Consider the following 25,029-nt stretch of genomic DNA (forward strand, 5'->3'; position numbering starts at 1 on the left):
TATACCAGTGTCTACTATGGTGCTTAGGAAAAAGTATATCCCCACCGAATGACTGATAAACTTAAATGAATTGTGTTAATGCTGTTTCTCCCTGTACCAAAAAGATGTACAATCTTAAGGACAAAAGTATGATCATACACTGAAAAATATGCTAAATCCTGTGCCTTCGTAAAAGAAATATTCAAAGATCTAGGAGCCATAACGACCCAGAAACAGTAAGCTTCCCAGCATCCAGATCATGGTCTCTAAATTCCATTTCCCACTGATCTGGTTTCCAAAAGAAATAAAGTCTGGAGCACAAAGTATAATATGAGCCTGAGAAATCTTGAGCTAGAAAGCAATGAAGTTAAAAAAGAAAACACTAGCACAGGTCATGAGGACACAGTAGCAAACTTTAGGGGATCCCACCAGTCAAAAATGAAGTGATCTGGGGGGCCAGCCTGGTGGCTTAGTGGTTAAGTTCAGCCCGCTTTGCTTCGGCAGCCTGGGTTCAGTTCCCGGGCATGAACCTACACCACTCGTCAGCCATGCTGTGGCAGTGACCCACATACAAAATAGAGGAAGACTGGCAACAGATGTTAGCTCAGAGCAAATATTCCTCAGCCAAAAAAAAAAAACAAAAAACAAAAAATGAAGTGATCTGACCACTATAAACAATGACTGAAATGGATTAAACACATCAAATAAAAATAGGCTCCATGAGTTCATAATGGTTCTTTAGAACTTAATCACATTTGTAGGCTGCTAGGGCACTAACTCATTATTCTGAAAACTGATAAATTGAATACAAAGAAAGAAACAAGCATTTACCCTTCCTTTCCTGTAAAAATTGAATTTCAAGGTAACCAAAGAATTGACAAAAGAATATTCTTCCTTATAGAATTCTAGATAAGAAATACAGAAGGAATGATAGAATTAGAAGATGACTATTTTGCAACTCTAATGAAATAAGAGGATGTAGGTAATACTCAACAATGACTGCTAAAACCATTCAGTAAAATGCTGAAGGGAGATTCAACATCAAAGACATGATGCATGAAGAAGTAATTGATAAGCTGGACTTCATTAAAATGAAAACTTCTGCTACGTGAATAACACTGCCAAGAGAATGCGAAGACAAGACAAAGACTGGGAGAAAACATTTGCAAAAGACACATCTGATAAAGGACTATTATCCAAAATATACAAAGAACTCTTAAAACTCAACAAAAAGAAAACAAATACCCCAATGAAAAAATGGGCCAAAGACCTGAACAGACACCTTAAAGAAGATATACAGATGGCAAATAAGCACATGAAAAGATGCTCCACATCATATGTCATCAGGGAAATATAAATTAAAATGACATACCACTACACACCTATTAGAATGGCCAAATCCAGAACACTGACAAAACCAAATGCTGGTGAGGATGTGGAGTGACACAAACTCTCATTCATTGCTGGCGGGAATGCAAAATGGTACAGCCACTTTGGAAGACAGTTTGGTAGTTTCCTACAAAACTAGACATACTCTTACCATATGGTCTAGCAATCCCCCTCCCTGGTACTTACTCAAAGGGGATGAAAATTTATGTCCACACAAAAACCTGCACATGAATGTTTATAGCAGCTTTATTCATAATTGCCAAAACTTAGAAGCAACCAAGATGTCCTTCAGCAGGTGAATGGACAAAGAAACTATGGTTTACATAAACAGTGGAATATAACACAGTGTGAAAAAGAAATGAGCATGGAGGAAACTTTAATGCATATTACTAAGTGACAGAAGCCAATCTGAAAAGGTTACATACTATGTGATTCCCATTATTTAACATTCTGGAAAAGGAAAACTATGGAGACAGTAAAAATATCAGTGATTGCCAGGGGTTGGAAGGGAGGGGGGGAGGGATGAACAGGTGGAACACAGAGACTTTTTAGAGCAGTGAAAAATACTATGTATGATACCGCAGTGATGGATACATGTCATTATACATTTGTCCAAACCCAGAGAAGGTACAACATTAAGAGTGAACCCTAATGTAAACTATGGACTTTGGGTGACTATGATGTGTCAATGTAGGTTCATCAATTGTAATAAATGTACTACTCTGATGCAAGGTGTTGCTATGGGGAAGCAACATCCTTCACCAGATGGGTGATGGCTATGCCAGTTGGGGGCAGGGAATAAATGGGAAATCTCTATACCTTCCTCTTAATTTTGCTATGAACCTAAAACTGCTCTAAAAAAAAACGTCTGTTAAAAAAAATTTGAAGGGGGACTTTACGATGAATGGATCAAGATGACAACTTCTAAACCCAATGATCAATCATAGCATCAGTAAAAGTGAGCCTCAAAGACATTATGTGATGCAATGGGAAGTAAACAACTCCTCCTAACAAATAGTCTTGCCACCAGAAAAATAAAAATCCTGAATATACTAAATCTGCAATATTTAAATACTAGCTCATAAGAAATAGACTGGATAAAGAACATATTAAATGATATGACGATACAATCAGGTAAATCTGGACCAGAAGAAATACTATGACAAATTACCAGTTTCTTCAACAAATTATTGGCATGGAGAAACAAGAGAAAAGAAATGATTATAGATCAAGAGTGACTTAATGGTCCTATCGATCAAATGCAATGTGTGCACCTTGTTTGGTCCTGATTCACACAACCAATTTGAAAAAGACATATTTCAGATAATCAGGGACCAAACATAAACAGGGTAGTAGATGATATTAAGGAATTATTGCCAATTTTAAGTGAAATAATGGTATCACGAAAATTTATATATATCAGTTTGCAATATAAAATGAAGTATTTAGAGAAGAAATATGATGATGATCAAGATTCAATATGAAATAGCAGAAACAAGGGAACAAGGTACAGATGAAAAAAGAATGTCAAACTACTAACAATTGTTGAAATTAGGTGAGATGGGTACATGGGGGTTCACTGAACATTTCTCTCTGTTTTTATTTATATTTGAACATTTCCATATAAAAAGTTGTTTTATTTCAGTTTTACATTTTTTGTGTGTGTGTGTGAGGAAGATCAACCCTGAGCTAACATCTCATACCAATCCTCCTCTTTTTTTTGCTGAGGAAGACTCGCCCTGAGCTAACATACGTGCCCATCTTCCTCTACTTTATATGGGATGCCACCACGGCATGGCTTGACAAGTGGTGCGTCTGTGCACAGCTGGGATCTGAACCTGCGAACCCCAGGCCGCCAAAGCGGAGCATGTGCACTTAACCATTGCACCACCAGGCCAGCCCCTAGTTTTACATTTATTTTATGTCAGGTTTAATTCAGTCTGAATTTTACCCACCAATAAAAGCAGATATATCAATTTTGTAAACACTAAGATCTATAAAGCACTTCTGTTATCTCAAAAAAAATATTTTACAAAATTTTTACAGCATATCATATATCAATTTAGAATATTTTGACATAAAATTATCAAAAAATAGTTAAGATAATTGCAACTACATAAAATATTTACAGTAGATATAAAAATTTTATTACTAGAAATATAAGTAATTAGAGAACAAGAACATATTAAAGTTGTTTTTTTATCAACTACAATCCTGGGATGATATATGAATAACAGCTAGATCTTATAACTTCTTTTTAATAAGAATAATGGGCCATCTCTTGTACATGAATGTTCAAAATAGCATTTTTCATAATAGCCCAAACTGGAAAAAATCCAAATATCCATCAACTGTCGAATGGATAAACAAAATGTAGTACGTCTATATTAGAGAATACTACTTAGCAATAAAAAGGAGTAAAGTACTGATACAAGCAACAACATGCATTAACTTCAAAAATATTATATTAATTGAACGAAGTAAGGCACATGACTATATATCTTATGATTCCATACATTTTACTTATATGAAATTTCTAGGATGTACAAAAACATACAGAAAGCAGATCACTGTTTACCTCAGACTGAAGTTGAGTGTTGAGGTTGAGTGCAAATGATCATGAGGGAACTTGTTATCTAAAACTAAATTGTGGTGATGGTGTTCAACTATGCAAATTTACTGAAACATCAAATGATACACTTAAAGTGGGTTCATTTTATGGTATGTAAATTATACCTCAAAAAAACCTGTAAAAAACAAAAGACTAGGCTATCTGCTCTTCAGGGAACCTCAATTGTGAATTTCCACCATATAGTTTCTGCTAAAAGTTTATCAGAGAAGACTGATATTTCAGAGGACTAGGCTAAGGCACTGATTTTCAAAGTGTAGTCCCAACCACTGTGATCAGCATGACCTGGGAACTGTTAGAAATGCATATTCTCAGGTCTTATTTCAACCTATTAAACCAGAAACTCTGGGTACAGAGTCCTTTAATTTGTTTTAAAAAGCTTTCCAGGTGAATCTGATACTTACTAAAGTTTAAGAACCACTTAGGTGTGCTAACTATTCTACTACTTAAGATTTTTCAAATTTTACTGCTACCAAATCAGATCATTACACAGGTACATACCTGGACCATATGAACCTTGTCCACAGTCCTCATTGTCTTTATAGACAAGAACTGCCTTTATAAAAACAGAACTTTATATTATGCTGTTGGTGTTCACTGAAGGCTGATAATAAAAAACTGCTACATGAGGACTGGCAGTTTAGTTTTTTTAACAAATAAAATGCCACTGAAACAGGACTCAGCAAACTTTCTGTAAATGCCAGATAGTAAATAGTTTTGGCTTTTCAGATCATAAAGTCTCTGTTGAAACTACTCAATCCTGACAGTGTAGCACAGCCATAGATTATATCTAAATAAAGAGTGTAGCCAGATTAGATGATGGCAGGCCATTTTTGGCCTATAGGTCTTAATTTGCCGACCACTGAACTAGAGCAGTCAGACAGATATGCATCCAAATACTGGATTTACACTTTGCTTGCAAAAAAGTCATTATAACTATATTTCATGTATTCAATAAGGTAGGGGAAAGTATGAACATATTAAGAGATATAGACAATAAAAAAAGAGCGAGATCAAACTTCTACAGAAGAAAAATGTAAGAGCTGAAATAAAAAACACACCAGATGGATTTAAAACTAGATTAGAAACTGCAGAAGAAACGACTAATGAACTTGAAGACACAGAAGTAGAAATTATCCAAAACAAAACACAGGGAGAAAAGAGACTGAAAAAAAAAATTAGAGAGCATTAGTGAGCTATGGGACAACTTCAAGTAGCCTAATAATATACATGTAATTGGAGTCTTGAAGAGCAAAAAAGTACAAAAGAAAAGTATTAATTTCCTTAATTTAAAATAATGGCTGAAATATTTCTAAATTTGATTAGAAATATATAAACCCATAGATTCAAAAACTCAATAAGCTTCAAGCACAAGAACATGAAGAAAATTACACCAAGGAATCAAAAAATTGCTTACAATGGGTGATAAAGAGAAAATATTAAAAGTAGCCAGAAGCATCAGCATTTATCATCAGCATTTATCCAATCTTAATAACAGAAAAAACAATTAGAAAAAAATTAACCAAGCCCCAGGAAGCTGAGACAACAAAAGGTCTAGGAAGGGGAAATGAGTGCAGAGCTAAAAAACTTTTTGAAGAAATAATAGCTAAAAATTTCCCAAGTTTGGCTAAGGGCATAAACCTACAGATTCAAGAAACTGAGAGAACCCCATCTAGGATAAACCCAAAGACACCCATGCCAAGACACAACACACTCTAATTGCTGAAAACTTAAGACAAATAAAAATTCTTGAAAGTAGATAAAGAAAGAACTCATTATCTGTAAGGGAACAATCTGAATGACTACAAATTCTTTTTTCTCGGAAATCATGGAGGCCAGAAAGAAGTGGCATGACAGTTTTAAAGTGCTGAAAGAAAAGAATTGTCAATCTGGAATTCTATATCCAGCGAAAACATACTTTGGGGATGAAGGTGAAATAAACACATTGCTAGATGAAGGAAAACTAAGATAAATTTTAGCCAGTAGGATTGCTTTCAAAGTATTGCTAAAGAAAGTACTTCAGACAGAAGGAAATGATACTGGAAGGAAACTTGGAACAACAAATAGAGGAAGAGCAAGAGAAATGGTAAAAATGTTCATCTATATATATATAACAGAGTATTCTCCTTTTAAGTTCTTTAAAACATACTTGAGGGCCGGCCCCATGGCTTAGCAGTTAAGTGCGCGCGCTCCGCTACTGGAGGCCTGGGTTCGGATCCCAGGCGCGCACCGACGCACCGCTTCTCCGGCCATGCTGAGGCCACGTCCCACGTACAGCAACTAGAAGGATGTGCAACTGTGACGTACAACTATCTACTGGGGCTTTGGGGAAAAAAAGGAGGAGGATTGGCAATAGATGTTAGCTTAGAGTCGGTCTTCCTCAGCAAAAAGAGGAGGATTAGCACAGATGTAAGCTCAAGGCTGATCTTCCTCACCAAAAAAAAAAAAAAAAAAAACACACACTTGATAGTTAAGAGTGAAAAATATAACATTGTCTGATGGGATTTTCAATGTATGAAGATATAGTATGACTACAGCACAAAAAAACCTACATGGAAATAAAGTTTCTACATTCTTATTGAAGTAGTAGTAAATATTTATTCTAAATAAACTATGAAAAGTTACATGTGTATTTAATGATCCCTAGAGCAATCACTAAAAAAAATTATACAAAAAAGACATATATGGCCAAACTCACCATAGATAAATTAAAATGCAATACAAACAAAATTACAATAACCCAAAGAGGGCAGAAAAAGGGAAACAGAGAAGCAAAAGCAGTGAACAAACAGAAAACGAATAGTAAATGCTAGGTCTAATTCCAAACATATTAATAATTACATTAAATGTAAACAGTCTAAACACACCAATGAAAAGACAGATTGCCAGACTGAATTAAAAAACATGACCCAACTATATGCTGTCTATAACAAACTCACTTCAAACATAATAAAATAAGTAAGGTAAAAGGAAAAGGAAAAAGATACACCACATACCATGCAAAGAGTAATCAAGAGAAAGCTGGAATGGCTATATCAAAATCAGAGAAACTAGACTTCAGAGCAAAGAAAATGACCAGGGATAAAGAAGGACAATAGACACTGATAAAAAGGTCAACTCACTAAGAAGGCACAATAAACCTAAGGGTGTAGTACCCCTAACAAAAGAGCTTCAAAATAAATGAAGCAAAACCTGACAGAACTTAAAGGAAAAATAGACAAATCTGAAATTACAATTGGAGACTTCAACACTTCTCTCTCAGTAATAGAGCTAGTAGACAAAAAATCAGCAAGAAGGATACAGAACTCATCAACACCACTAACCAACTGAATCTAACAGACATTCATAGAACACTCCACTCAAAAACAGCAGAAGAAATATTCTTGTCAAATGTACACAGAACATTCACCAAGACAGACCATATTTGGTCAAAAAATAAACCTCAACAAATTTAAAAGAACTGACATCATGCAAAGTATGTTCTCTGATAACAATGGAATTAAACTATATATCAATAAGATTGATAACAGAAAGAGAAGAGGAAAGCTGGAAATTGAAATGGAACAACGCATTCCCAAATAATCCAAGAGGAAGTTTCAAGAGAAATTAGAGAATACTTTGAAGGGAATGAAAATTAAAAGAAAACATATCAAAATTTGTGTAATGCAGTTAAAACAGTACCTAACATATATAGATATATACATATGGATTAAACGCTTATATTAGAAAAGAAAAAAGTCTCAAATCAATAATTTAAATTTCCCTCTTAAAAAATAAGATATCAGGAAAATAACCAAATATTTATAAATTAAGCAAAAACACTTCTAAATAACTAATGGGTCAAAACAAACACCAAATAAATTAGAAAATATTTGGCATTGAATATAAATGAAAACATAACATCAAAATTTGTGAGATGCACCTAAAATAGTGCTTAAAAAGAAATCTGTAGCACTTAATGATTATAAAAGAAATGAAGAAAGTTCTCAAACCAATTATCTAAGCTTCCACCTTAAGAAACTAGAAAAGGAGGAGCAAAATAAACCAAAACCAAGCAGAAAGAAAGGAATAGTAAAGGTAAGTGCAGAAAACAATACAATTAGGAGAAATAATAAAGTAGATCAATAGAAATAAAAGCTTCTTTGAAAAAATATATCAAATTGATAAACTGATGAAGCTGTAGCTAGACTATTCAAGAAAAAAAGACACAAATTACAAATATCAGGAATGAAAGAAGAGACATCTCTACAGACCCTATAAACATTAAAAGAATAAAACGAGACTATTACAAACAACTTCTACAAAATGGACAAATTCTTTATACACAAACTACAAAAGCTCACTCAAGAGAACATAGATTATCTAAATAGTCTTATATCTGTTAAAGAGATTAATTTGTAGTTAAAAGCATTCCAACTATTCTAGGCCCAGATAGCTTCACTGGCAAATTCTACTAATCCTATAAGGAATAAATAATAATTCTATACATACTCTTCCAAAATATAGAAGAGGAGGGAACACTTATCTACTCATTTTATGAGGCAAGCATTCCCTTGATACCAAAACATGACAAAGATAATCCAATAAAATAAAATACAAACCAATATTCTTCATCAATATAAGGCAAAAATCTTTAAATAAAAAAGCAAATTTAATCCAATAATATATAAGAAGGATAATGTATCACAACTGAATGAGGTTTATCCTGGGAATCCTAGACTAGTTCAACATTTGAACAAATCAATGTAATTTACAACATCAATAAACTAATTAAAACAAACCATATAATCATTTCAAAAGACTGAGAAAAAAAGACAAAAAACAAAAATCAACACCCATTCATGATTAAAAACTCTTAGCACACTAGAAATAAAAGGGAACTTCCTCAACCTATTAAAAGGCATCCATGGAAAACCTACAACTAATATCATACTTAACAGCGCAAGACTGAATGCCTTCCACCTAAAATCAGGAACAAGGGAAAGATGTCACATCTTATCACTCCTATTCAACATCATGTTGGAGGTCCTAACCAGTACAATAAGTCAAGAAAAAGAAATGAAAAGAATACAGACAGAAAAGTAAAAAAGAGAACTGCATCTATTCATAGACAACATGATTGTCTGTGTAGAAAATATCAAAGAATCTATAAAAAGGCTACTAGAACTACTACAAGTAAGTTTATCAATGTCACAAGATATAAGGCTGTATTAGGATTCTCCAGAGTAAAAGAACCAATAGGACATAAAAGGAGATCTAATATGAGGAAGCGGCTCATGAGATTATGAAGGATGAGAAGTCCCACATTGTGCCGTCTGTAAGCTGGAGACTCAGGAAAGTCAGTGGTGTCATTCAGTCTGAGTCCACAGGCCCGAGAATTAGGGGAGTCGATGATATAAATACCAGCCCCAGGGCAGGAGAAGATGAGATGAGAAGTCCCAGCGCAAACAATGAGGCAGGAAAAATGGGCCAATTCCTCTTTCCTCCACCTTTTTGTTCTATTCAGACCCTCAACAGATTGGATGATGCCCTCCCACATCGGGGACAGCAATCTGCTTTACTAAGTCCACCAATTCAAATACTAATCTCATCCAAAAATAGCCTCACAGATACACCCAGGAATAATGATTAACCAGATATCTGGGTATCCTCTACTCTAGTTGACACACAAAATTAATATCACAAAGGATAATATATAAAAATCAATCATATTTCTAAATAATAGCAATAAACAATTGGAAGGTAAAAATTTTAAAGCACCATTTACGATAGCACCAAAACCATAAAACATTTAGGGATATAGCTAACAAAATAAGTACAAAATACACCAAAAACTACAAAACACTGAAGAACAAAAAAATACTTAAATGGAAAAGTGTATCATATTCACGGATTGGAAGATTCAATGCAATTCCAATCAAAACACCAGCAGGACGGGGGCCGGTCTGGTGGCACAGCAGTTAGGTTCACGTTCTGCTTTGGTGGCCCGGGGTTCACTGGTTCAGATCCTGGCCTGCTCACCGCCCATCAAGCCATGCAGAGGCAGTGTACCACAAAGAAGAGCTACAACTCTACAACTATGATATACAAGTATGTACTGGGGCTTTGGGGAGAAAAAAAGTAAAAAAAGAGGAAGATTGGCAACAGATGGTAGCTCAGGGCCAATCTTTCTCAAAAAGAAAAGAACAGAAAAGAAAACACACCAGCAGGAGATTTTATAGAAATCAATACACTATTTCTATAACTTATACGAAAAGGCAAAGAAACTAGTATAGCCAAAATAATTTTGAAAAAAAAAAAAAAAGAAAAAGGTTGAAGCACATATACTGATTTTAAAAGTACAGTTATGAAATGCTAGTGGCAAAGGGATAAACATAGAGAAAGATGAATAGAATAGAGTCCAAAATTAGATCTATACATAAACAGTTAATTGGCTTTTGATAAAGATGAAAAGGCAATTCAATGGAGAAAGAATAACCTTCTAACAAATGGTGCCAAAATCATTGGATATCCATATCCATACTTACATCATATATCAAAAAGAAAAAAAATTAACTCAAAATTGAATAGAGACCTGAATTATGTAAAAACTAAAAATATAAAGCTCCTAATAGAAAATTTTGTCACTTTGAATTGGGCTTTGAATTGGGCAAAGATTTCTTACAGACACCAAATCACAATCCTTAAAATAAGAAAAATAAAAAATTGCACATCATTAAAAAGAACTTCTGCTCTTCAAATGGCACTCTTAAGAAAATGAAAAAACAAGCTCCAGATTAGGAGAAGATATATGCAAATTACATACATAATAAAGGACATGTATCCACAATAAAGAACTCTCAAAGCTCAATACGAAAACAACTCAATAAAAAAAAGTCAAAAGATTTGAGCAAACACTCCACCAAAGAAATACTGATAATAATCAGTATCAATAAGTACATGAAAAGACGCTCAACATCACTTGTCACAATGAGATACTACTACATACCTATTAGAATAGCAAAATTTTTTAAAAATTAACAATACCAAGTGCTGGTAAGGATGTGGAACAACTGGAACCCTCGTATACTGCTGGTAGGAATGCAAAATGCAACAGCCACTTTAGAAAACAGTTAGGCAGTTTCTAATATATTTAAACATACACTTACCATATAACCCAGCAATCCCACTCCTAAGTATTTACCCAAGTGAAATGAAAACTTATATTCACATAAAAACTTGTAAGCAAATATTTATTGTGGCTTTATTCATAATCACCAAAAACTAAAAACAACCCACGTCTTTCAACTAATGATAAACTGTTTACATCCATGCACTTAAATACTACTTACCAATACATAAAAAGGAACAAACAACACACAAAAATATGGATGAAGCTCAAATACATTACACTAAATGAAGGAAGCCAGACTCAAAAGGCTACATTCTATATGATTCCATTTATACAATCTTCTAGTAAAGGCAAAACTATAGGGGTAGAAAATAGAAAACAGGCTGCCAAAATCTAGGCATGGTGGTGACTACAAAGAGGCCTGGGAGAATTCTGGGGGAGCAATGGAACTATGCTATATTGTGTAGGTGGTATTTACATGACTGTATGTATCTGTCAAAATTCCCAAAACTGTACATAACAAAAAGTGTGAAATTTACTGAATACAAATTAGACCTTAAATTAAAAAAAAAAAAAAAGAAATCAAAACAATAACTCTGGATCCTTGTAAAGTGATCAGAATGAAAGGGGGGAAGGTTAGGAGCTATTATAATTCACCAACAGGAAAATGATGGTGGCTTTTGCAGGATGACAGAAATAGAGAAGGTGACAAGTGGTTAGGTTCTGGATATATTTTAAAGGGTAATGGATATAACCTGCAATGAATAAGATATGGAGGTTGAAAAAGAAAGAGATCAAGGATGACACCAAGATTTTTTTACTTGTACAACTAGAAAGATGGAGCTAATATTTACAGAGATGTGGAAGTCTGGGAGGAGAAGACCTTGGAAAGGGGTGAGAATTTAGGCCTCGAATTTTCGACATATGAAGTTAGACAGGTTTATAAAATATCCAGGTTAAACTGTTGACTACACAGCTGGACATTTATCTGGAACACAGAATAAAGGTCTGGTCTATACGTACACTCATCAGTATATCGATGCTATTTAAAATCATGAGACTAAATACTATTACCTGAGGAGTTACTGAGGATAAGAAAGAGAAGAAATTTGAAGACTGAGTCCTGAAGCAGCCAAAGCTTGGGGAAATGGAGAAGCACCAGCAAATAAGACCCCGTGAAGCAGAAAGAGAACTAAGTAAACAGTGCCTAGGAAGAAGAATGTTTTTCAACGTAGAGAGTGATTGATCTAATGCTGATGTTACGTAAGATGGAGACTGATCTGACCCCTCTTAACCATGGAGATCTCTGGAGGCACTATCAAACACTGATTTGGTGTGTGAAGGGCAGAGGCCTGTTTTGATCAGGTATAGGGGATAAATAGGAAGATAGATATTGAAGATAGTGAAAACACCTTCTTTATGCCATAAATTCTATTTTACCAATACTAGTTCTTTTTATTAGTATCATAGTTTTATAGCATTTCCCATCATTTTGCCTATCAATCTTTCTATATACTTATAACTTACAAACACTGCTCATCAAGCCATGCTGTGGCAGCATCTCACATATAAAATAGAGGAAGACTGGCACAGATGTTAACTCAGGGATAATCTTTCTCACCAAAAAAAAAAAGTCGTTTGGTAACTATATGAGACTTTACTTAAAGTGCTTAATCAGTTATAACCTAGGAAGGCAAAATTTTAAAGAAACATAGAGCTGAATTTTCTTTAAATTCAATCCCTAATTGTCTTTCAAACTGAAAGTTAATCTATTCAACATTTCCTAACAAAGCAATATATTGGATTAATTTCTATCTTCTTAATTTTTGCTTAATTATATTTTTTCTGTTTGTGTTTTTAAAAATTGGAGATAATAGCACACAGAAAGATTAATAAATTTATATATAAATTTAAAAATAAAGTTGATTTAGAAACTAAAATGAGAACAAAAATTAAGTATGGAAAAAATTTAAGCTTTCCAAAACACTGTATTCAAAAACATCATTTGGGGCCTGGCCTGATGGCATCGTGGTTAAGTTCACACACTCCACTTTGGCAGCCTGGGGTTTGCAGGTTCAGATCCTGGGCACAGACCTACACACTGCTCATCAAGCCATGCTGTGGCAGCATCTCACATATAAAATAGAGGAAGATTGGCACAGATGTTAGCTCAGGGATAATCTTTCTCACCAAAAAAAAAAGTCGTTTGGTAACTATATGAGACTTTACTTAAAGTGCTTAATCAGTTATAACCTAGGAAGGCGAAATTTTAAAGAAACATAGAGTTGATATCCACATACCCACCAACTAGACCAATACACAATTCCAGATGTGCAGACTGTTCAAATGGGATTCCTTCCTTCTCTCAGGAGTAAACCATTGTATTAAATTTTTGTATTAACAATTCTCCTTGCTCTTCATGGTTTCTATGTGCTATGCATGAATCCATGAAGTTTATATTTTATATGATGGCATTACATTGAGTGAACTCCTTTTTCTCTAGTTTATTTTATACATCCACTATTTTTAAGATTAACGCACCTTGTCACATGTAGCTTTAGTTCATTCATTTTCCACTGCTGTACATTTTTCCTTTATATGAAATATACCACACCTGATAATCTACTATAAATGGGCATTCTTTAGTTTTCATTTGTTTTTTCTATTATGAACAATGTTACTGTAAATGTTCTTTTGGTAAACATTTGCAAGAGTTATCTCTTGAAGTGAAACTGTTGCATTATAAAATGGTATGTCATTGTGGTTTTAACTGGCAAATCTCAGCAAAGAGGATAGCATCTTTTCATATGTACTGGCCATTTGGTTCTTCTCTATGTGAGGGTCCAGTTCATGTTTTGTTTACTAATTTTTATAGATGTTAATCATTTTTCATATTAATTTTTAAGGTTTTAGATTTTTATCATACTAATTCTTCATTACTTTTATGCATTGCAAAATTCATCTCTTAATTTGGGACTTTGCTTCTCTCTATGATGTGCTGAGGAGCACAAATTATCAATTTTAATGAACCTAAAGTAAACAAGACAAAAAAATCTTGTAATTAGACTGAATGTCCTTAGTGGAATATCCTAAGAATTTAAAAAACTTTAAAAGTATAAAGTTTTAAAAAGTTTAAAGTTTAAAGAACTTTAAAAGAAGTAACTTTCAGTATTCATAGTAATGTTATTATTTAATATTATTGTTATTCTGAAACTGTTACATCATAGGATAAACAAATACTTCTGTTATTGTGGTTAGGAACAAAGATTTTTTTTCATGTAGGTAAAAAGACAAGATCAAACCAATTAAAATTAAAACCTTTAATCCTAAATTTGAACAAAATATCAACAGGAAGTCATAATGTATTTTTTCTTAAAAAAATTTCCAAGCTCTTTCAATTGAAAAGGTCTAGAAACAATGATCAACTCAGTAGCAACTTGAGTACTGATAAAGCTTAACATCGTGCCAGCTGGCAAACGAGAAAGTTAACAGTCCAACTCCATCGTCACAGAACAAAGTAATGAAAGGTGGATTTGGAGCTAAAAGTTAATAAAATGATAACTGGGACGGGTATCAATAAGAATAATAACTAAAACAGAGTCAAACCCATTTAATGTATTTACGAGATAACGATAATTTAAAAAAAAAAGAAAAAAAACCAAACCTCACTGGTCACCAATAAAGGATGTTAGAGAACCAGCTCATTACTGTGAAAACTGATTAACAAAGGGAAAGAATTAAGCATTTATTCCCTCTCCTATAAGAACTCTATCTCAGGATAAACAAATAGTCAACGGAAGTTCTCTTTATGGAAGTATTCTATTGATTAAGTTAAAAAGCAATGATAAAAATAGAACTGTCACTATTTGCAGCCCCTTGTAAAATAAAAGCTCAAAGCAATTATTATCAATGGCTACTAACACCACAAAAAGAGATGATAGAGAATTATGTGCCTCCTGGTAGAAGTATTCAATACTACATATGATATATTCTTGCAAAAATCTGAGCCTCAATTTGATCAAGCCTCTGTATCAAAATAACAGTTATAAGAAAATTCAGGACCAGAAAACAGGTTGAATGAAACCACTGGGATGTAATCAGCAAAATCCAGAACATGAGAAATTCTACAGGACAAACAATCCAGTTTCTTCAACAGTAAATTACGAGAGAAAAAAAACAGTATGAACCTATAGACTAAAAGAGACATATCAACCTATTGCAATGTTCGGAACTTATATGGATCCTGATTTTTTTTAAAGTAATGAATGAGGAAATTTGAACACTAACTAGATATTTGATATTAAAGAATTACTGTTAATTTTAGATGTGAGAATGGTACTGTTATTTATGTGTTAAAAGAGATAATTCTAATCTTTTTAAAGACACATACAGAAATATTTAGGGATGAAAAAATATAAATAAAATGATTGGGAGTTTGCTTCAAAGTAATCCAGTGGGAGGTAAAGAGAATGAGCGGAGTGAGATGAAACAAAACTGGCTATCAGATGATTAAGCAGCTAATGGGTAGTAATGGGTACATGGGGTTTTCATTATACAATTTGCTCTATTTTTGTATGTTTGAAGTTTTCCAAATTAAAGGTTTTTCTTTAACCTGCCTTCAGGAAAGACTATAACAAAATCAGTTACACTTGCCTGAAAATATCAGATTCAGTTTATGAACCTCCCAAATGTATTTACATTTTCATATAAAGCTAAGGCCTTAAAACAAAAGAATGACGCTAGTGGTGTATTTAAAGGCATCAGCAAGTCAGTGAAAATTTTTTTCATTTTGAGAAGAGAAACATTCCCAGCAATCTCAAAATCAAATGAGACACATAAAGAACCAACCAATTCTGCCTATTTTTAAGTAAGTGTCCAGGTTTGAGCATGATCTGGTGTTATAATAGATGACTCTTAGGTCACCTCTGTGATACCTGCCTATTCACCAAGAGTAAGGTGGGCTTCAAACATCGTCCATTTATGACAAGGCTGTCTTATCAAATTTACGATCTGTATTTTTAAGTCTCTAAGATGTTCTAAAGTTCACCAAAGGATAAATAAAAGTTGAATTTTAAAATTCTAGTCTTTTACCAAATACCTAAATGTTTTCCACAAATAAAAAAGAAGCAAACTTAAAAAATAATTTAGAACTGCTTTAACACTATTCAGACACTGACACAAAAGCAGGTTTACATACCTTGCCTGGACTGTGAAGGTGCTACAGGAACTTCTTGATTTGGCTCAAAAGGAAGGTCAGGTGTTAGGTTTTCAAACTGCTCTTTACTAATGAGATTTAGCTTCTTAAAGTTCTCAACTTCTTGCTGAAGTAGAATGGAGGAATCTAATTACTAAACTGGCTAATAGAGTAACCAACAGACAATAACTGATACCAACCTCAAAAAATGAGTTTTAAAACAAGGATTAATTACCATAGAATAAAAAAGATGTTCTAATGCAGAATCTAGCATTATACTTAATATTCGGAGTCTAAAAGAAGCATGGAGAACCCTGAAATATTATGAATATTTTATATTTATAAATATTCATAATATTTATATTAAATATTATTTATAAATATATTAAATATTATGAATAGTTTATAATATAAGAGCATACATTCTAATCATTAATTTTATTTGTCAAGCATTTACACACAAGATCACACTAGGGTATTACAGAGTTACAAAGTAATCTAATACATGTCCCCTACCCTTAAGGAATTTACAAGTTAGATGGAAAGAAAGAAATGTACACAAAAAACTAATAATATTGGGCAGTATATGAAAAGTGATAATATTTGCTATAAGGATTGAGATCATCAGGAGGCATCACAGAAGAGATGGGACAAAAGCAGCTCTTGAAAAATGAGAATTTAGAGAAAGAGAAAAGCATTCTAAATTAGGTAATGTGAGCAAAGACGAGAAGCTTGGAATAAGCAATCATGTATTAGGAAATAATTCAGTAAATGAGAAAATTTGTGTAGAACTGGTAGCAAAAAGGCCTGATACGGAAGCTGGAGAAAGCTACTCAAAGACTAGGCCAAAAAGTTTTCACCTCATTTTCCAGTAATGGGAAAAGTGATGAACGATACATCTAGATGGCCCTGGAGGTTCATTTCCAAATCTCTTTTATAAGCTTAGCAGCAAGGAGGCTCAGTGGGTCTGAGTTGCTAGCTCAAAGGAAGAATAGGCCCATCCCTGGCCCTGGGTCTCCTGAAGCTTCCCCTTTGTTACACAGTCACTTAGATGGTCCCTGCCCTGACCTACATATATGTAGAGTATTACAGAGATGGAGGCCATTCTCTGCTCGAAGGTCATTTGGCCATGGGGCATGAAGACCATCTATGCCTGGCCTAAGCTGTGGAATAAAAAAATAGTTTGATGGACTGCTCGCACTCTACTACTTCTTTTAAGTTTCCCCCAATAAACACTACATCACATCTATACCACTCAAGTGCTGATGGGTCCATGACCCTTTACAGAGCAACATCCAAAGAGGGTTTAAGCAGGTGAAAGACATAACAAAACTATTTGTCAGATGAAGCAAATTAAATATCATCATTACAAAATAGTTGTAGTACCTTCCTAACAGCTAACCAAACAATCTTTTCCTTCTTGTCTTCAAACGTGAATAGTCGCTCACCAGCTCACACCATTTATGGGATCCTATTAGCCTTTTACACTAGGATCTATCTTCTTTTCATGAAAATGCCTTAAATGCCTATTTCAGCTCTTACCCCTATACCGACATTGCTTTCCTAAGTCTTCAACAGGCTCTTCAAACTAATTCAGAGTCATTATTCCTCACTGTCCCTCATCTTGCTACAGTGCTTGCTATTAGCATCTCCCACTTCAATAAACACTTATTGTATGTTTACCACATGCCAGAGAAGAAAAGCACAGTTCTACCCTGATGGCAACACAAACAGTATGTTTCTGTTTTGTTTTTAGTTTTTAAAACTAATTCATTAAGGTATAACACACACATACATACACATACACACACCAAAGAAGTGCATAAATCATAAATATACATCTCAATGAGTACTGAAAAGTGAACAGACCTGTGTAACCCCCATTCAGGTAAAGATAATATTACTAGCACCCTAGAAGTACCCTTTATGCCCCTTCCCATCACTCTCTCTCCCTAAAGATAACCGACAAGAGATTTTCACATATTGAGGTATACGGGGTAACTATTCGGGTTCAAAACTGATTCGGCTTGAACTAAAGAAGCCTGACTTATGGCCTATCAAACACATACTGTGCATCTGCCTTAACCATTAAAGTAAAGAATGCACTCTCTTAAGAATGCATATTTCTCCTCCTACACTCTATCGGCAACACCTGTATTAGTCCCTTTCCTAACGTCTGGGGTCATGTTGACCTGCTAATTTGCAACTGAATACCTCTTTGAAACTTTGAATATGTATCCTGGGCATGTTGAATGTATGTTCTTTGTTCTAAAAAGGTATAAAACTGTACTGAAGGCATGCTTCTCCAGAATGCGTTCTTCCTTTCCAGAAAAGGCCTTCCTGGATTATAATCCTCACTCTGGCTCAAGTAAAACTCACCTATCTCTCTTATCTATAGAATGGTTATTGGTTATTTTACATCAACATAACCAATATGCTGACTTCAGTACTATAGATTCCTTTTGCCTGTTTTAAAAATTTATAAAAATGGAATCATAATGTATGACTTCTTTTGTGCAAAATTATATTTATGAGATTCATCTATTGTTTGTGGCTCTACAGCAGAGGTCAGCAAACCACAGCCCCCAAAGGTCAGTCTGTTTTTGTAAACAGTTTCATTGGAACACAACCACACCCATTTGTTTACATATACCATATGTCTGCTTGATTGTTACAACTGTAGAGTTGAGTAGTTGCCACAATGCATGACCCACAAAGCCTAAAATATTTACCATGTAGCTCTTTACAGAAACAGTTTGCCCATCCCTGCTCTATGATATTCTATTGTATGATCATACCACAATTTTTAAAAATCCATTCCATTATTGATAAGCATTCGGGTCCTTTCCAGATTACAGCTATTACAAATAAGGTTGCTATAAATACGTTTTTATAAAACACATCTTTTGGTGAACAGAGACACACATTTTATTATTTACTAGGAATGGAACTGCTGAATCAGGCGGTATGCTTCAATTCAACTTGAGTAGAAAATGCCAAACAGTTTTTCACACTGGTCGTACCTTCATACATTCCCATTAGCAGTATATTAAAGTTCTTACTGCTCTACATCATCATCAACACTTGGTATGGTCAGTTTTTAAAAATTCAGCCATTCTGAAAAGGACCAAACTATGGATACACACAACAACTTGGATGGACCTCAAGGGCATTATGATTAAAAAAAAAAAAACAAAACTCAAAAGGTCACACGCTGTATGTTTCCATTTATATGACATTCTCAAAATGACAAAATTATAGAGATGAACAGATTAGTGGTTATAAGCAGTTAGGAATAGTGGAGGGGAGGCAGGTGGTATGAGTCTAATAGCACAAGGGAGATTTTTGTGATGATAATAGTTCAGTGTCTTGACTGTGATGGTAGTAATATGAATCTACATGTGATAAAATGACAGGGAACTATATACACGTGTGATAAGAAATGTCAATTTCCTGGTTTTAATATTGTGCTTAGTTATGTAAGATATACTCTTTGGAGGAAACTGGGTGAAGGGCACACTGGACTGCTCTGTACTATTTTTCCAACTTCCTGTGAATCTATAATTATCTCAAAATAAAAATTCAAAAATTTTAAATATGTAGCCATTCTGGTAGATGTATGTGTTATCTCATTGTGGTTTTGATTTGTATCTCTCTGATTACTTATAATGATGAAAATCTTTAATATATGTTATTTGGATAGCTTCTTTTGTGAGATGCCTATTCAATTCTTTGCTCATTTTTCTAGAGTTGTCTTTCTCTCACTGATTTGTAAGAGTTCTTTATAAAATCTTATAAGTGTCTTCTTCCACTCTGTAACTTGCCTTTGTACTCTCTTATGGTGTCTTTTGGGGAGAGGAAGTTCTTTTTAATGTGGTGCATTTTATCAATCATTTCCTTTACTGTGTTATTTCTTGTTTAATAAATCTTTCCCTACTCAAAGATCATGAAGATAGTATCTTACCTTCTAGAAGTTTTACTATTTTGCCTTTCACATTTAGAACTACAATGCATCTAGAATTGATTTTTTGTGTATGGTATAAGGGTCAATGTGCACTGGAAAAGAATATGTATTCTGCAGATGTTAGACGCAGTCTTTCATTTATGTCAATTAAGCCAAGTTTCTTAACTGTGTTGTTCAAATTTTCCACATCCTTACTGATTTTTCCACATCTACTTGCTACATCATGCACCTTTCTTGATAAGAAGGGTATATTAAAATCTCCCACTATGATTATAAATTTGTCTATTTGCACCTGTCAATTTACGTCTAATGTATTTTGAGGCTATGTTATTAGATGCATACGGATTTGTGTTTAGTGTCAATATTTATTTAAATCTACACATGTATTTACCCTTTCTATTGCTCTTCATTCCTTTCTGTATCTTCAAGCTTCTTTCTGGAATCATTTTCCTCTGCCTAAAAAACTCCCTTTAGTATTTTCTTTAAGGTAGATCTGTTGAAAATAAATTTTCTCAGTTTTCATGTGCCTGATATTGTTATTTTACTTTCATTTTTAAAATAGCCTCGTTGAGATATAATTTACATATCATAAAATTCACCTATTTTAAGTGTACACAATTATTGTTTACCTTGATTCTTCAACACTAGTACCCTTTCAGTACTATGATTACACCCTCCCATGTCTCCTGGCTTCCGTCATTTCTGCTGAGAAGTTAGCTGTAAGTCTTACTATAGATGCTTTTAACCTGTCTTTTTCTCTGGATTTTGTTTTTTTTTTTCCCAGCAGTTTTATAATGATGGCCTTGGTGTGGTTTTCTTTGTATTTACATCCTTTGAAGTTTTTAGAACATCTTGAATTGATCCTTTGCTATCTTCCATCAGTTTTGGTAAAGTGTCAGCCATGATCTCTTCAGATATTACTTCTGCCTTATTCTCTTACTCCTCTTTCTGAGAAGCCAATCAAATGTATTTTAGACCTTTTGACAGTATCTCCTAGGTCTCTTACCCTCTTTTCTGTATTTTCCATATTTTCTGCTCCATGCTTCACCCTGGACTTTTCTTTTGACCTATTTTCTAGTTTAGTAATTCTGTATTCAGCTGTACTTATCTATTGTTAAGCCAATCCATTGAACTCAGTTACTCTATTTTTCATTTCTGGAATTTCCTTTCGTTTTCTTTTTAAAGTTCCTAGTTCTCTGCTGAAATTCTCCATCTTTTTTTAAAATCATATTAAGAATAGTTAATTTAAACTGTTTGATAATTCTATTATCTGGATCTCTATGGGTCTATTTTCTGTTGTTTCTTTTGCTTTTTTCTATCACATCATCTTGTCTTCTTGTACGTCTGATTATTTTTTGCAGGCCAAACATTATTACGGCAAATTTGAGGCCTAGGATGATATCTTCCTCAAGGAAGGATTTGTGTTTGCTTCAGTCAAGTTGTCAGAGGCATCAGCATGTTGATCCAACAAGGGATTAAAAGGATTAGAAGCTAACTCTACTGAAAGCAGATCTTTTTCACGTCATGCTAATTTCTAGGATGTAGCCCTTAAGAGTTCCCAAAGCCTGGAAGGTTTACTAGAGGTCCCCCTCTGGTTTCTGAATTCCAATTTCCATCAATCTAGTCCCGTGAATTTTTTTAAAATCTCTTTTCAGCTTCTCAGTTGCTTCTTCTGGAACTGGCAGATGCATCTAAGGGAAATGAAGAACATAATGCCAGTCTTACTTCTTTAGATTTCCTTCTTCTTCCAGATTTTGACCACATGATTCTTACTGTCTTGTTGGCTTTACTGTGCCTTCACGCAGATTTTTTTTTTTTTTTTTTATCTACTTTTCAAGTTGTTCTCAGCAGGAAGACTGATATGAATTACCTAGTCTACCACAACTGGATGCAGAACCAAAGTCTAATCTTTGGTTTTTTTATACCTTCAGTTTATACCTTGCCTCGCTCAAAAAGGGACCAGAGAGACTTAATAATTTAGTGGATGAGAAAAACTTGTAAACAAATTATCTACATTTCAGTATAAGAGTTAAAAATGGACACATATGAAATACAAAGGTAGAACAGAACAGTGATTTTTCTGGGGTAGATGACAATAAAAGCTATAAAGAAGTATTTCCTGGGAGAGTAATATCTGAATTGGGTTTGGTGAGCTAAAGGATGAAAAAGACTTTGGCAAGTAACAACGTGAAAAGATATTGCAGGCAGAGGAAACACATGCAACTTGGTATTTAGGGAGTATGAATTTTAAAACCGAAAACAGTGGCACAATGAAGACAGACACGTTAAGACCAAATCATGAATTCTTGTTTGCAAGGAATTTGAACTTTATCTTGAGGGGGGTAAAGAAGCACTGAATAGCATTAAGAAAAATAGGGAAATGGTCAGATTTACATTTTAGATGTTTGAGAGATTTGCATTCTTTTCCTTGAAATCACTTACTTGGAAAATAATGTAAGCCTGAAATTGTCTGTAACCATCATCGCCACCACATGGAGAAAGCCTGATTAATAATGAAACTAACACAGAGGAAAGCAGACCAAAGATAGAGGTAGAGAAATGCAAAATCATTCTTTGAAGTCTTAGATAAAGACTTGCCTGAAAGCAAGCATTGCCTCTCAGACTTCTGGTAGTAAATTCCCTTATTTGCTAGGAAAAAAAGAGGAAAGGAGAAAGGAAGAAGGAAGACTACTCTGACAAGAGGAAAGCTAGAAAGAGAATGAACTAGAGCCAAGAACCTAGTGTACAAACCCCTTGGAGAGATGATACAGGCCAGAACTACTGCATGGCAGTAGGAGTGGATAGGAAAGGACGGATAGGACCTAGTGACAAAATGCATGTTGAAAATTATAAGTTGATGGGAATTCCTAAGGCATCCAACCAAAATAAAAAATATACGACATAAGCTTGGGGTAGGTTTCCTTTAATTTTTTTTAATGGAGACAGAATATAAATAAGATGCCTGTGGAACATGAGACAGACAGCTTGAGAATGTAATAGGCTACTGGTTATACAATTCTAGAGCCCCGCAAAGACACTAGGAAGTCATTAGCACATAGTTAATGACTAAAAACGTGGGAGTAGTTTTCTCATTTGTGGACAAGATAAAGTAATAAGAGAAGCAAGCCAAGGATAGAACTAGGGGAGAGCACAATTAAAAAGCAAGCAGAAACTGTACACTTAAAAATGGTAAATTTTATGTATATATATTTTACCACAATAAAAAAACAGACATCCCACCCTTCCCCCCCAAAAAGTCAAGCAGACCATCTTGTTGTGTCATAAAGTATGAAAAGTGCCAAAGAGATGGGGACATATCAGTTGTACATATAAGCCATCTTGAGACAGCTCTAACCCAACCACATTTGAGACATTTTGAACACCAAAATGAATAATGACAGGAATGGAAAGGAATATATTCAAGTCCATACTGACACTAAAAAAAAGGAAAAAAAAGAAGAGAAAAGGAAGTTAAAATATAAAAATAAAAAATGGAGTCGAGAAGAAAAGTTCTTTTTTTTTTTTTTTTAAAGATTTTATTTATTCATTTTTTTCCCCCCAAAGCCCCAGTAGACAGCCGTATGTCGTAGGTTCACATCCTTCTAGTTGCTGTACGTGGGTCTCGGCCTCACGTTGGACAGAGAAGTGGTGCCTTGGGGCGTGCCCGGGATCCGAACCCGGGCCGCCAGCATCAGAGCGCACGCACTTAACCGCTAAGCCACGGAGCCGGCCCAGAAAAGTTCTTTTTTACAGAAGAATGCTAACTGACATAGAGGGAATAAAAGAAATTTTTTAAAAATTACCATTTTATAATCACCATAGTAATAATTGATTCAGGCAAAAATCATCAATGGAGGGTAAAACATTGAGTGAAGACTATTGGGGAATACAGTTTCAAAGTATCACTACAGAGATCACTTATCAATTACAAAGGGAAAAAAGTACCTTTACAATGAAGAAATACAAATATGGTGGACACCACGATAACCAAATGACCAGTTCTGGAACTGACATCACTATATTTCCCGAGGTGATGTGCTAAAGAGGGCACAATATCACCTATGTAATATTCCTGCCAAAAACATTTAACCTGAAACTAATCATGTGGAAATTCCAAGCAAACCTAAACTGAGGGACATTTTACAAAATTACTGGCCTTGACTCTTCAAAAATGTCAATGTCATGAAAGGCAAAAAAAAAAAAAAAAAAAGGCTGAGGAACCATTATAAACATTAAAGAAAGAACATTAAAATTACATAACTCTAAATGCAATGTGTGATTCTTGGTTGGAGCTAGTGTCAAAAAAAATTAAATTAAAAGATGTTACAAGGGACATTATTAAGACACTTGGAGAAATCTAAATATGGACTGTATATTCAATAATAGCATTCTATCAATGCTAAACTTCTTATGTTTGATAGTTAAGGTTATTTAGGAGAATTTACTTGTTTTTAGGAGATAGAGGCTGATGTATTTAAGGATAAAGTGGCATAATGTCTACAACTAACTCTCAAACGATTCAGAAAAAATGCTCATATATATTATGTATATTTATATACGTATTACATATATAGAGAAAAAAGCAAATGTGGTTAAGATGTTAACAACTACTGAATCTAGGTGAAGGGTATACTTGTGTTCATTATATAATTCTTGCAACTTTTCTGAAAGTTTGAAACACTTCAAAACAAAGACTTGGGAATAAAAATAGATATATATTATTGATATGGAAAAATGTTTATAATATATATAGAAAAATTAAT

General features: G+C 34.1%; 1 protein-coding gene across 3 annotated transcripts in view; it reads right to left on the reverse strand.

Moving 5' to 3' along the window:
* Window positions 1-25,029, reverse strand: part of LARP1B (La ribonucleoprotein 1B) — a 128,325-nt gene that overhangs the window by 30,048 nt on the left and 73,248 nt on the right. For 2 of the 3 annotated variants that reach the window (XR_015553830.1, XM_087437627.1), the window contains exon 12: window positions 16,306-16,429. The exons of the other annotated variant lie outside the window; for it this stretch is intronic. Coding sequence is in view for 1 of the 2 variants with exons in the window: in XM_087437627.1 (XP_087293753.1) it covers window positions 16,306-16,429 (124 nt within the window). In the remaining variant the exon portion in view is untranslated. The remainder of the gene's footprint in view (window positions 1-16,305; window positions 16,430-25,029) is intronic. 3 annotated transcript variants of the gene reach the window in all.

This window comes from Ceratotherium simum, chromosome 12, assembly GCF_057802395.1.
Source record: "Ceratotherium simum simum isolate JZ-2026a chromosome 12, ASM5780239v1, whole genome shotgun sequence".
NCBI classification, from domain to species: Eukaryota; Metazoa; Chordata; class Mammalia; order Perissodactyla; family Rhinocerotidae; genus Ceratotherium; species Ceratotherium simum.